Source organism: Phyllostomus discolor, chromosome 7 (assembly GCF_004126475.2).
Source record: "Phyllostomus discolor isolate MPI-MPIP mPhyDis1 chromosome 7, mPhyDis1.pri.v3, whole genome shotgun sequence".
Taxonomy (NCBI): domain Eukaryota; kingdom Metazoa; phylum Chordata; class Mammalia; order Chiroptera; family Phyllostomidae; genus Phyllostomus; species Phyllostomus discolor.
The window spans coordinates 120,752,985-120,768,190 of NC_040909.2; the positions used below are offsets into that span (position 1 = coordinate 120,752,985).

The following is a 15,206-nucleotide window of genomic DNA, read 5'->3' on the forward strand; positions in this document are numbered from 1 at the left end:
CTAGGGGAGAGGACTTTAGGAAGGGCACTAAAGGGGCAAACTGACCTGCAAGACACATTTTACCTAAAGTGCAGTGGCTTATTGGCTTATATTGTCTGTTAACATTCCCTTTAAGTTTTATTGTTTTCACTGAAAATTAGATGACTTTACATAAAAATACTTATTTCCAGCTCCACTTTAAAATTAGCCTGTCTTCCCGCAGGACAAAAATGACTAAAGCCAGAGAGGACAACTTGTCCCTTTTAAATGGGCATGTGTATGACCCAGCTTTCCTTCAATCCGCCTCACTGCTTTACTTCTAAAAACCACCTGCTTTTCAGAGTGTGACCTTAGAAGTGGCTCTTGAGAGCATCATCACAAACACAAGCTAATGAAATTGCATAACTTCATCGTAACTAATAGGACTAAAATCTTCCTATTTCCTCCAGCATATTAATGCATGTACCCAAATAATAACACAAGCATAATAATAACAATAGCAGCTAAGCATTTTACTGTGACCCAGACACAGTGTCAAGCTCCTTTCAAACACCTGGACCTGAGTCACAGCTCCAGACACTGCTAGTAGTATGACCTTGAACAAATTGACTCACTTTCTAAACCTTAGAATGTTTATTTGGAAAATGGAGATGAAATAACATATCTCCTATGGCTTCTTCGAGGATTAAACGAATGACATCACATAATTGAAACACTTAACACCATTCTTGATATACACATAAGAACTCATTAATTAAAAAGATACTTTCACATCTGAAATCTGGGCACTTGGTAAGTTGTGTAAGCATGAGTTACAGAAGATATCCAACCAAGATGTCCAATCAATTTTCATTGGCTGATGCTATTCACAATATAGTAACCCTCAAAGCAATTTTATGTTGATACATAGGTGTTTAGTCTCAGATCACTAGTACAAATTCTTATGCCTCTTAAAAGCATATTATGAAGGCAGATTTAGTAAAGATCTGGTATTATACGTATTAAACATATTGTTTTGATAACTTTAATATACCTGACAAATACAATAAACATAAAACCACATTGCTAATTTCACACAAAAAATCCTCATTAAAAATTCCCAGAAATTCATATGAAACTCCCTGTTTATCCAAAGTACATGCACTTGGCATTCACAAGCACTAGACTAAGGCACTGTTTAACATGAGCATTTTCAGATGTTTAACCACAAAAACCATTTATTGTAAGACATTATATGCATTATATGCTACTAACTTAAGGTAAAGGAAACGAGAACTGTTAGCAGTCAAACTATAACTAGAAAGAACTGAAATCAGACAGCAGTCAAAAGCAGTTCTCTGACAAATTGTTCATAACTTAAAAGACAGAGGGTGGTGGGGGACAGAGGGAGGGAGGGAGGGAGGGAAAGAGAGGTAAACATTAGAAAACAGAAGATAAACAAATTTGGTGTTTCAGAATTTCATTCAGAAATAGAAGCCATTTATGTTCACTAATTATACAATAAGTTTCTTATTTTTCATACCTTTATAAAAAGATATATGCTTTTAAATTACAAATTTAAAGATTTTGACTTGTCTACACTGACTTACACCTCTCACACAAGCTTGGTTTATACACTGCCAAACAATTCATTTCTATTAGTTAACTATATCAAACAACCCTATTCCACAAGCAAAAAATCCATCAATATTGCATTAACTAGTTGTTTACCTAAAGCAATATATTTGTGGAGAGTCAAGTTTTAGAAGTCCTCCATGCTTTACCTGTTTTTTTTCAAGTTTAATTTTATATTTATTCATATAATAATAATAGCTCACTGGGCACCATCTACTCACTACCACGTATTGTGCACGCATTATTATTCCTATGTGAATTAGAGCACAGACTCAGGTAATGAGGTCAGGTGCCCAAAGTCAGCAATTAGTAAGGAGCTAGGACTTGGCATTCAGGGCCATTTGAAGAATACTGGCTTGTACCTTTCTTGCATCTGTAGATGACCTTGCAAATTTGGATATGTTTCTGTCAATAAATTTTTTAAACACCCTACAATTAGAAATTCCATTAGGTAATTTTATTAAAGAGACAATGTGTCTTGGCAATAAAGGTAAAATGTAGCAATTAAAAACTGGAAGTTGTATTTTTCTCCAGCCACTAAACCATAATTCTTTTTAGCAGAACAATGTACTTAGTCATGTATGAATGCCTTGGAAAAACATAAGAAGTGAATACTGGTAATTACTTATAAGCCATGTGCTTCATTGTTTAGGCAATCTTAAATTTAAAAGTGGGTCTAAAATATTTTGTCAAAGATATCAGTGACTAAATAATAAAGATTTTTAACAGAAGAAAACAAAATTTGTAAAAATGTAGAGTTGCTTGTTTTTGTAATGGTAAATATTCATTTCCTTACTTACCTACAAATATTGCACATTTTGGAAATATACTGTTTGATTGTAAATCCAGATTGCAAGCTTTTGTAATGTAATAATTTCATTTGTGGAATCATTATAACACCACCTATATTTTAAGGAAAATCAGTTTGACAATTGGAGAGAAGGTCTCAACAATTACTTTTTTAATTCAAAGTTAACCGCATTTCTTTTTTCCAAATATATTTTACTTTAACTGTAGATTAATAAGAAGATTAGATAAGACTATTTAAAATCATTAAAATTTTGAATAGTACAGTTAACAGAAGTATTCAAATACCATTCTTATTTTGCATTTAAGAAATAAAATAGTAACTCACTTGAAAACTGAATTGCAAATCCAGATTTGCTGATATAAAAATCCGTGTCAAACTGGATGGTCACAATGTTGAGGGTGCTATGGATTCCTTCAGGGATAAGAGATCCACTAATTTCCTTTAAAAGCATCTCATTTTCTGGCGGACCATCCCAAACTCGGAGTATATCATGTGATGCTTCTGTATCAAAAGCAAGAAACTGTAGGCTGTGGGAAAAATATATGTTTGGTTATTTTAAGCACAAATTCAGTTTTAAATAAAGAATACAACAAATGTGCATCTTTGCTTTTAATAATTGTTACTTTTATTCTATCAGATAAAAATATAAACAGCATATGTAATCTTAATCAACTTCTGAAGTTTTTCTATAATTTTTTTCTTTTAGAATATGATCAAATGCACTATTATGTCATCTTTGCAAATTACCACAATTTCAGGTACACATTCTTTCCCGTGTTCTTGAACTTCAGCGATGGCAACAGCAAGTGACACTTTTGGAGGATCTGGTACATGCCAGGCACTGTGCAAAATGCATTATTTTTATTTGTTTTTTTTATTTAATTACTATAATGACCCTATGAAACAGAAACAATTTTATCTCAATTGTATAAATGTGCTAAATGGAGAAACTAAATAAAATGGTCCGAAGGGTGGCAGAGTCATGAACTGAAGTTTTCTGACTGCATAGTATACATTTTTACCAATGTTTCATGCTTGCTTTATTAGAATCAAATGAGATTTATTCCCAATTACAAGCATAGTTCACACTCAGAAATCAATATCATCACAATGACAGATAAAAGGGGGAAAAATCACATGAACATCTCAATATATACAGAAAAAATATGAGTGTTTTCAAAAAGTCGATGTTATAATTACACACAGCAATCTATGAGTAAAAGGAAACTTCCTAAACATGAAAAATAATGTTTACCACCTTCCAGAAAATGAATAAGCCCCCCAAACTGTTTTATATTAAGTCTGTTCTACTTTATATTTAATTCAGACAAAATTAGTATCTCATACTTTTCATAGCTTATGCCAAATATTAGAAATCCAATTATATCAACAGATCAACTCTTTCTACATATATTTCATATTTATGTTTGATATGTGAATTGTCATAACTTCAAATTTGAGTTGCAATTAAATATCAACTTTTGTTCTTTAATTTTGAAAAAAATCCAGATGCCCATTGAAATTAATATTTTCAAGTTTTCTAATTCTAATATTTAAATAAAACAATGTATTATTTATACTACATAAAAATAGGCTGAGGATCAATCTAGTTCTTCAAACTCCCTTCCAAAAACAACATAGCAGTTCACGTCCAATAACATACTGGTTTACGTCCGACAATGCACTCAGTGTACCTTTCAGCATATTTTTTGAATGATGATACTTGTTTTCTATAACCACTTGCACCCCCCACAATAATCCATTTACAGAAAGAGTCAATTCCTAAGTTTAAAGTCATCGTTTGTAAGCAATGATAACTAGCTCATATGACAAAGACAATTTGTTCATTTATTAATCCATTACCAGACATAACCCTGATATTTAACCTAAGGTTGAGAGCATGTGACAGGGTTAGAAACCTGCTTGTTGTTGATTTAGGAGGCTCTCATCTAATGGGCAGAGATGTGAAGAATTGATAGCCACCTAACTAAGCAAGGGATGAAAATCCAATCTCGGTAAAGGGGCAGAGAGAGAGCAGGTGCTCCAGGGATATGATGAAAGCCATGAAAGGCATGGGGTAGTCTAGTCCCATTTCTCTTCTTATTTTTTCTAAACGTTTGTGAGGTTAATTTTTTTAAATATTCACTTGACTTTTTTTTTCATTGCTTTTAGAAAGAGAGAAAGGGAGAGAGAAACATCGATGCAAGAGAAAAACATGGGTGGGTTGCCTCCTGTACGTGCTCTGACAGGGGGTCTTACACACCCTGGTCCAGGGTTGAACCTTCAATCCAGGTATGTGCCCTGACCTGGAATCAAACCTGCAGCCCTTGGGTTGTGGGATGATACTCCAAGCAACCGAGCCACACTGGCCAGGGCATGAGGCTAAATATAGAATTGTGACTTGGGCAACTGTGTACACCCAACGAAGTGGTAGACTTGATGTTTTAAGTCATCGAGAATTATATGAGTAGAGTGCCCAAGAAACAGAAGAATTTCTCTCCCTCTGTGCCCTCTCATAAATATGAAAAGCTTCTTTTTAAGGTGTTATATGAGCTACCAATGTGACCCATAAATCAATAAATCATGCTCATTAATAATTTTTTCATATGTTTCACAGATGAAATCTGAGTTTTTCTTTACCAAAGTTTAAAGATATTGAAAAATCTTGATATTGATTGGTACTGTACTTAGGGGCTCATCAGGAAATCCCGAGTAATTTTGACAAAATAAAATCCATTTACCTTACCTGACAATGTTTCCTGGGTCTACTTCAATCATCCACATGCAACGCAGGTTATTGTCATATGGGAAGGGATAACCAGGGGACAAAATTCTTCCTGATGATTCTCCTTTAAAACGACCTCCACATTCAGCTAATAAAAAAGTGATGAAAATTTAACTCACAAGTTAATACCAATCTTTTCAAAACAATACAAATTTCACAGGCGCACACACACAAACATGTATTACTTTAAGGAAAATGAGAATTGATCCCCCCTCTTCTTGAAAGTATGTATTTGTGTATATGCTTTCTCAGATTAAGGTATGAATTGATACAAGAACATATTGTGCAATAAAGCAAGAGTGTTGAGTTGGATCCCATAAAAGATAAGAAAATGAACACAATTAGGGACTTAAAACAAAAAAGACACATTCAAAAACTCTGAGGTTAGGCTTCCAAACACTTTAAGATGTGTTGTTAAATAATGACAATTTAAAAAGGAGAAACAGATGGCCAGCTGCTCACTGCTAGTTGGTTGCAGGCTGAATAATTCATCATCTCGCTGCACCACCTCCGAGAAAAACCTAATCTTTCCTTCAGTCCCTCAGGCCTTCCCAATTTCATTGCCCTTTTATTCCCCTTTAAATCACTCTAAATATTTTCCCTTTTAACCTTCCAAAAGGCAAAGTGTCATTTCTATTAGATTTCTTGCTTCAGTTAAATATAGTTTGGTTTGGATTTAATGTGGTCTCGTTTTTAGGAAATTCATTGAATTAAAATGTAGGTATTGTCACAAAATATAATTAAATTGTTATCTTGTGGGGGATTCCCTCTCCACTTTGACACTACTTAATATATCATGATGTCTGCTGTGGTCTTACTTCAGTGAGCAGATAATCTAGAAAGAACTCTGTATTCAAGAAGAGAGAAAGTAAATACTTTAGTTAGTGTATTATACAACATTGCTAAACCCTAGAAATAAGGAAACACTATCTCATATATTTTTAAATTTTTAAAATATCCAGCTTATTTTCCACTAAAAAGTAACCTAAACAATGTTTACTGTTTGTTTAAATATTTGAAGATATTCTGATATTTTTCTTGTTCTCTCAACTGTTTGTATTTTACTTAAATTCAATGACTGAATTTATCTTCTTGGCTTTTGTTTTGTTTTGTTTTTATTATCAGAGCAAAGCTCAAAGACAAAGTTTTAACTTTTGGGAGAGACCTAATAAGAGTCTAACAGTTCAAATGTGCAGGCTTTATTCACATAGGTAAATTTGTTTCGAAGATTTTAGATATTACATTCCAATGCACTGTGGTGGCTAGTTGTATGTGGCAAGTAGGCTAGGCTATAGGACCCAGTTACTTAATCAAACACTGGCGTAGGTGTTGCTGTGAAGTTTTTATCAACGTGGTTGATATCTACAATCAGTTGACTTAAAGAGATTACCTTTGACAATGTGGTTGGCCCTGAACCAGTCAATTGAAAGGCCTTAGAGCAAAAATTCAATTTTATAGAAAAGAAGAAATTCTCCCTCAAAACTGCAGTATAAACTCTTATACGAGCTTCTAGCCTTTTAGTCTTTCCTAAAGATTTTAGACATTTCAGCCACCACAATTCCTTAAAATAAATAAATCTTTTTAGAAAGACCAATTATAGATGATAGATAGATAGGTAGACAGACAGACAGACAGACAGATAGATCTAGATCTACTATGGATTCTGTTTTTCTGGAGATGCCTGGCACATGTACACACAGAGCACTAAGCAACTTTATTTTGTATTGAAACATCAATTCAATTCATAACAATTTGTCCTTTTTAAATAAATAAGAAGATATCTATATTCAAAATGTCACTATTGCTTGAAGTTCTCCTTTTTCAACAAAACTTTTGTTGAACAACTAGAACTACATAACTATATTGTTTCATGTTTTGTCATTTCTTATAATTCATCACTATTATTGGCATATATTTATTATGCAAACATATTTGATACTTCATTTCTCTAGATTAATTTTTAATCAACTGCAGGTCAATCTGGAGCTAGGTGCACTATGTTGTATCTTGAATTTAACCTAGCTTTTTTTTTTCCATATTTCTTTGCTACAAATATTGCTTGGTATCTTGACTTCAAATGAGCCAGGGTCCTATGCCATAGCACTAGTGTTCATTTCTGCAAGGAGACTTATATTTGCAGTATAAAAATGAAGGTGTGTAAAGAAGGTATACCAGTTAAATCCCTCCAGCTATGATGTTTAAAAATTAATTTTTATTTGATCAGTATATCAGCCTCAGAAAATTCTCTAGAAATAATTCATATATTAGAGAAAAGTTTCTTATTTGACAGAGGCCAAAATATAGCCATACAAGTATTTAAGGTTAATAAACACAGAAAATTATAATTTTAGGCCAAGAGGTAAAGCTATTCCTTGTTGTCAATAAAGAACACCACCTAAAATAGAATTGCTCCTTCTGTTATCAGGGAAGTCATCAGCACAACACACCATGTGTCCAGCTGCTTTTGAGCTGTTATTCCTGATCATCCATCATAGAAACAACAACAAAACTTCACACTTCTCATGAAATCTTGAGCAATATCAAGTCACTAAGTTTGTCTTGGGATATTTGTAACTATAAAGTTCATTGATTCACTGCAAACATAACTAAAATCTTCTTCTGATCATAGACCAAATGTCCTTCCATTTGTGTAAAATTTTTCCAAAATACAAATAGTGTCTTCATCTTGGTTCAAAGTAGATAGAAAATACATGGTTTTAAAATTATTTTGTGATTTTAATTTTAGGGATAGCATGCAAATCAGTACTTACAAGTTTATAGTTTTATGTTGTTATAACCCTTAATGATTTCTAAATTTGTTTCCTACATACATAAAAATATAACCACAGAGAGAATTAATCAATGTTACATTTTTTTCATGATTGATGCCAATGGGCTGATTATTATTCATATTCTAAATTCCACACTTTATCAATTTAGATTGATTATTATTTTAGCTATAACCCTCAAACTCTATCCAAAATTCAGATGCTGCCTGCAAATAAAGGACTAAGTTGCATTTTGGTTTGATAAAAATATGTTTGCTTTCTGCATGAATTGATGTTTTAATAATCCAATAGAGGTTTTGTGGCACCAAAAATACTATGCAATTAATCTCTAGGCCTTTAATGACTAAAATTCCATTTTTTAAAAAAACTGTATTCTACCAAGTTTTGTGGAAATTTCTATGTTGTCCATACCAACTAACAAAGGTGAAATTTTGTCTCACAATGTGCAAGTTTCCAAACTCCTCAAACTGTATACAATAAATATGTACAGTTTCCTGAGGTATCAAGTATAGCTCAATAAAACTATTAAAAATATTTAGGTTAATTTAAACCATGTGGATCTGATGTGGAATGATTTGTGCCTCCATAAATGCCATGGTGAAATGAATGACAGGAATCACTGCAGGTTTGTTCTCTACCAAGGAGTTAGTGTTTTGTTAAAATGTTGGATTCTTCGTGTTGTCTTAGTATTCTCACCTAGCACCTATTTAATTTTGAGGGGAAAAGAGAAAAAGTGAGGTATTTATAACACTTTTCTATCCACTGGCCACCACACATACCCAGTGCTAATTAATTGATCTATCAAATGGTAGAAAATGATCATTCTCTAGCTTCCCATAAGCTATATATCTGATGTCACTTTCATATGAATCTTATGGAAAGAGGTTAATTATGTTATACTACATACACATTAAAAAACATATACAGTTCCTTAGATTTTTGAAAAGGTAAGTATATAATGAAAGACTTTTGAATTATTGAGAATAGTTTACTGATTTTAATCTACCTCGATAGGATAGGACATAATTTTTTTATATTGAAACAAATCTGTTCAATGTAATTTAATAAATGTATATGATGAGTCTTAATATCTTTTTGTAATGAGCTAAATTGTATATCAAGACAGGGGAAATAGAATGACTTCATATTGTACAAAATAACTATTCATCAGTAAAATTGTTAAAAGGATACATTCACTTTCCATTAATACCCTTTTGACAAATTTGAGTTCATTAACTTATTTTTTTAATTTTTAATTTTTAAATTTTTAAAAAATTAGTTGATTGTTCAAGTACAGTTGTCTGCATTTTTAAAATTAAGACAACTGTGCTGCATTTTAAAAATCTTTTAAAGATTTTATTTATTTATTTTTAGATAGGGTGAAGGGAGGGAGAAAGAGAGAGAGAGAAACATCAGTGTGGTTGCCTATGTAGTGCCCCCCACCAGGGACCTGGTCTGCAACCCAGGCACGTGCCCTGACTGGGAATCAAACCGGCAACCCTTTGGTTCACAGTCTGGCACTCAATCCACTGAGCCACCCCAGCCAGTGTCATTAACTTATTTTTTAAGGTTTTGAAAAGAGTGTATTTCTTAGCCATAATATATATTTTTAAAATTTTTATTAATTCTATTGGGATAACATTAGCTAATAACCTTATATAAACTTCAGCTTTACAACTTTATAGTGCATCTGTATACTCTATGACAACATGAATGGATCTCATGAAATATGTCAGACAAAGAGGAGAAGAGCTTATGATTGTGCTTCTATGTGGGATAAAAAAAAGTGCCAAATGAGGAAGCAAAACAAACATACAGAGAAACAAACAAAAACCTCATAGATGCAAACAGGGAAATGGTGGTTATCACAGGGAAAAAGAAGGTGGGGGGACTAGTCGGGTAAAGGGGGTCAAACACATGGTGACGGAAGGAGACCAGACCAGGTGGTGAGGACACGTTAACTTCTTGATTTCAGGTACGAGCTGTGTGTACCCAGATGGAGTCACTTGAAATGGTACAGTGTATTTTGCTTAACACTTCTAAAGAAATATTTCATTAAAATCTAAAAGAGCACCCTACCAATGCAGGAAGGCAGAGGGTAGTCCCATGCCCTTCTCTCCCCGGTCATGCACTTGAGGAGGCTACTTCCATGGAGAGTGTAGCCTGGGTTGCATCCGTAAATGATGGTGCTACCCGCAAAGTGGCCCTGGTCACTGATCTTGTATCCAAATTGGGGAATGCCAGGATCCTCACAATGGGAAAGTTCAAAGCCTGTGAGAAGAGTATAAATTTATTAAAGTTGAAATTAAACAGAAAAAAATAAATTCTACAAATCATTTCTTCCTATTATTTTAATAGTTGCATTACTTTTTTCTAATTGTAGTATTCTTGCCATGTTTAAATTTGATAGGATACAACAGCCCTAGAGAACTTTTTTTTTATTAGAATTTTTTGTTATTTTCAAATGATATCCCATGGTCTATTTGACTCTATCGTAGCTTGTTACAGTACAAAGCTTCTTGCCTGCTTCTAGTGATTAACAGCCAATAATAGATTCTGACCATTATAGCTCCCAGGATTCTTTCATCAAAATTTTAAAATTCAGACAAAGTATGTGAAATCACAACTTTCCAAGCAACAAATATGTCCATTACAAATATAAATTCAGACTGCTCTACTTCTATAGTCTTAGAAGAATGTGAAATAGTTCCATATTTAATATATTCTTTATCAAGGGGTAATATGCCACAGTAACTAACATGAAGAAATCTGAATTGTTATATTCTGATTTCTCCAGAAATGCACAGCTCTGAAAAACTCTCACAGGAAAAAAAAATAACACATATTTTTCTTCCTAAATGTTGTCACTGTGGGGTATAATAATGCTGTGTTTCTGCAGAGTGGGGGCTTTTGCATTAATTTTACTGGAAACTTGGGGACCTGGGGCCTGAGCAATGCTTGATAAGTTATTTTGCAACTGTAACAGTGGTAAGAGAATCCCATGGAGATCTACCAAACTTGGAGGAGTTCGTGTTTACATTCAAGGGAAAATGAGGCCCGGGACCTTACAGGCATTTCCAGATTACAAAAACTGGAGACACAGGAGGCTAATCTGGCCTCTGGAGAGATGTATTTGAATTCCAAAGGTTAGAATAAAAACCTAGGGTCCTTCCTGTCTCATCTCAAAAGTGAAAATATTTTCCCCTCTCCTTTCCAGAAAGGACAGGGCGACAGCTATACTTTAAGCAGGGCAAGCCTATTTTTCTTCACTCCTTGTCCTCGTCCACCTGTGCAGGTTTTTCTATCTGATTTTCATCTTGTTACTACAGGGTTAAGGGCTGGGTCAAAGGGGGCTGACGGGCTTATTATTGCTATTGTTACATCTTAAGAATGATTTGATCTCTCTAGATCCAGAAGACTTTGTGTGCACATTCAGAATGAAATTAATAAAGATGGATATTAGAAACCTAGCAACCAGAGCATCATGAACAGTTAAGATTCTGAGAAGAAGAAAAGGATCCTTCATTAATTTAAACCAAACGTGACACTAGTCACCAAAACCTAATAAGTTCCCCAGCTATGGAATTCTAGATTTAACATTTTACAAAAATTAATAATAGTTAGGTGGAAAATTATATCAGTTATGACTTCTGAGACTAGAGGATGACAAAGAACATTCTATAAGGCTGTTCCAGTTTTAGGTTTTTGAGGAAATTTCATACTGTTTTCCACAGTGGCTGCACCAATCTGCATTCCCACCAACAGTGCCCTAGGGTTCCATTTTCTCCACAACCTCACCAGCACTTGCTCTTTGTGGATTTGGTTATGGTAGTCATTCTGACACGTGTGAAGTGGTGTCTCACTGTGGTTTTAATTTGCATCTCTCTGATGGCTAGTGATGCTGAGCATCCTTTCATATGTCTCTGGGCCTTTGGTATGTCCTCCCTGGAGAAGTGTCTGTTTAGGTCCTTTGCCCAGTTTTTAATTGGGTTGTTTGTCTTCCAGGAGTGGAGATGTGTGAGTTCTTTGTATATTTGGGAGATCAAACCCTTGTCCAAGATATCATTGGCAAATATATTTTCCCATACAGTTGGTTTCCTTTTCACTTTGCTGATCTTTTCTTAAGCCATGCAGAAGCTTTTATTTTGATGAAGTCCCATTTGTTTATTCTTTCCATTATGTCCCTTGCTCTAGGGGACATATCTGAGAAAATATTGCTGTGTGGAATATCTGAAATTTGCCTGCCTATATATTCTGCTAGGACTTTTATGTTATCAGGACCTACATTTAAGTCTTTTATCCATCTTCAGTTTATTTTTGTGTATGGTGTAAGTTGGTGGTCAAGTTTCATTTTTTTTGCATGTAGTTGTCCAGATCTCCCAACACCATTTGCTGAAGAGGCTATTTTTACTCCATTTTATGCTTCTACCCCCTTTGTTGAATATTAATTGACCATAGAGACTTAGGTTTATTTCTGGGCGCTCTATTCTGTTCCATTGATCTATGTGTCTGTTCTTATGCCTGTACCAGACTGTTTTGATTACTGTGGCCCTGTAATATAGTTTGATGTCAGGTATGGTGATTCCTCCTACTCTGTTCTTCAGTTCCACTGCTGGGATTATACCCTAAGAATATTGAAACACCAAATCAAAAGAACCTATGCACCCCAATATTCATAGCAGCACAATTTACAATAGGCAAATGTTGGAAGCAACTTAGGTGTCCATCAGTAAATGAGTGGATCAGAAAACTGTGGTACATTTACATGATAGAATACTATGCAGAAAAAAGAAGGAACTACTACTCTTCATGACAGCTTGGATGGAATTGGAGAGTACTGTGCTAAATGAAATAAGTCAGGCAGTGAAAGACAAATACCATATGATCTCACCTTTAAGTGGAACCTAATCAACAAACAAACAAGCCAGCAAAATATAAACAGAGACATTGGAATAAAAAACAAACTGACTGCAACCAGAGGGGAGGAGGGAGGGAGATAATGAGGGAAAGAAGGGAAAGTATCATCAAGGAGCATGTATAAAGGAACCATGGACAAAGCCAAAGGGGGGAAGTATGGAGCGTAGGAGGTGGGAGTGAGTGGAGTGGGGGGGAAAGTGGTGGCAGGAAAGTGAAAATAACTTCATTCCAACACCAATGAAAAATAATATTCTATATGGCATCATTCATGAGGGAAATATGTGATTTTAAGACACATAAAGTTGGAGACAAGGAAAAACTTTGTGTCTTAAATCATATGATAATCAAAAAGAGATTTCCATCACTTTTATAGGCATAGATCCTTGACCAAATTAGTGTAAACTTGAACTAGAAAGAAAAAAAAAAAGAATGTGAATTAGATTACTGATGTCAAATAACTAATTGACATTGTTGGCTTTTTAGAGTATCAAAGCATACATAACATTACCAAAACCTGTAAGCTGAAAGTAATGAGTGTATACTAGATTTTCTGTATCATGAGGGATACATTAGCTCTTGGAGGAAAACAAAAAAGAAAGAATCCCTTCCTTGTCTCTTTTAGGACCCATTCCTTAATCATTCCCTCCTCTGTTAACCCATAGAATCACTCTGTACATTTTACTTCATTTACAATAATTTGCTTCTTTTGTTTGTTTCCCTAAAACTGGAATTTTTTTTTCTTTCCCACAATGCCCACCCAGCACAAATCCTGGCACATAGATGTTCAATAATGTTCATGAGTGCATTTGGATTCTTACAGGCAATTATCTCCAGGAGTCAACTAGAAAAGAAACTAAAATAATGCTGATAAGAAACTGAAATTCATGAAACAATGAAAAAAAAAAACACATGAAGGGTACATGATCAAAAAAGTCAGTCTTTCAGTCCTGGCTGGCGTAGCTCAGTAAATTGAGCGTGGGCTGCGAACCAAAATGTCGCAGGTTCGATTCCCAGTCAGGCCACATACCTGGGTTGCAGGCCACGGCACCCAGCAACCACACATTGATACCTCTCTCTCTCTCTCTTTCTCCCTCCCTTCCCTCTCTAAAAATAAATAAATAAAATCTTTAAAGAAAGTCAGTCTTTCAAACACAGAAGTAGAAACAGCAAAAGTTGTAACTTTAAAATGGGTAAGTTTGCATGGATCTGCATATTTGACACTAGTTTTAAAGTGCCCCTGCTGAAAAATAGCAAGATCGCATTCTTTCTACCAGACATAATATTCCATTTATTCAAGATGCAACCACTTTTGAGTTTCACCACATATCATCAATCAAAGCAAAAATGGAAATCAAGTTTTCTTTTCAAGGGTTATTACTAAATGCACCCTCCTTAGTTTGAATATTCTGTAAATGTGGTCTGCAATTGCTGGTGATGAGGTAAAATGGAGACAGTCTTTGTAAATTAAGAGAATTTTTAGTATTTTGCATTGTAGATAAACATGCACATGGACAATAGCACATAACCTACAAAGTACAACATAACTTAGTCCAATTTGGTGGAATTATTGTTGCTTATTCATAAATATTCAGAACTCTCTTATCTTATGGAAACATTCAGCTGCCAGTCTTTTCATTGAAAAGCTCAAATACTTAAAACTTACAATTAAATAAAGACTTGGATGAAAAGTCACATACGCTATAAATATCCCCCATTCCTTGTGAAATTTGATAGTCTGATGAAATGAAAATTTCTAGAGCACAAAAGTAACTGAAAAGTTCCCATGACCTGAATCCTTTTAATTTGCTGAATAACTTAAACTGAGACCTAATGTCTTTCCTGCCACATGTACTCTATTTTCTAAGGGTTTCTAATTTAGTTTTTAGTTTTAATTTGAAACCTACCAAGGGGTAGAAAGGATAATGTTACTACCATCTCACTCTATGACATTCTAGAGTCATGGTAGCTTCAGGTTAATATTAATTTTAATTAAAATTCATTTTCAGATTAATACAATAATTGATTAATAGTCACAGTAACATTACTAATAAAAGGACAAATGTTGCAAAACAAGTTCAAGTTCCATTTGTGTCCCTCCTCATTCCCTGCCTGGTCTTTCCCTACTAAGAGCTTGTGAATGTTCTGAATTACCATAGTTTGCCATGTATGACGAGCACCCACATTCTTGACCCAAACTTTCAGGAGAGAAACATCAATGTGTGGTTGCCTCTTGTGCACCTCCTACTGGAGACCTGGCAGCATCTCAGGCATGTGCTTTGACTGAGAATAGAACTGGCCACCATTTGTTTTG

At 34.3% G+C, this 15,206-nt stretch overlaps 1 protein-coding gene across 1 annotated transcript in view; it reads right to left on the reverse strand.

The window, feature by feature from the left end:
- CSMD3 (CUB and Sushi multiple domains 3) overlaps positions 1–15,206 on the reverse strand; it is an 893,237-nt gene that overhangs the window by 255,695 nt on the left and 622,336 nt on the right. The window contains 3 exon segments of the mRNA XM_028533680.2: positions 2,729–2,931; positions 5,151–5,277; positions 10,058–10,249. Of these exon segments, the coding sequence (XP_028389481.1) occupies positions 2,729–2,931; positions 5,151–5,277; positions 10,058–10,249 (522 nt within the window).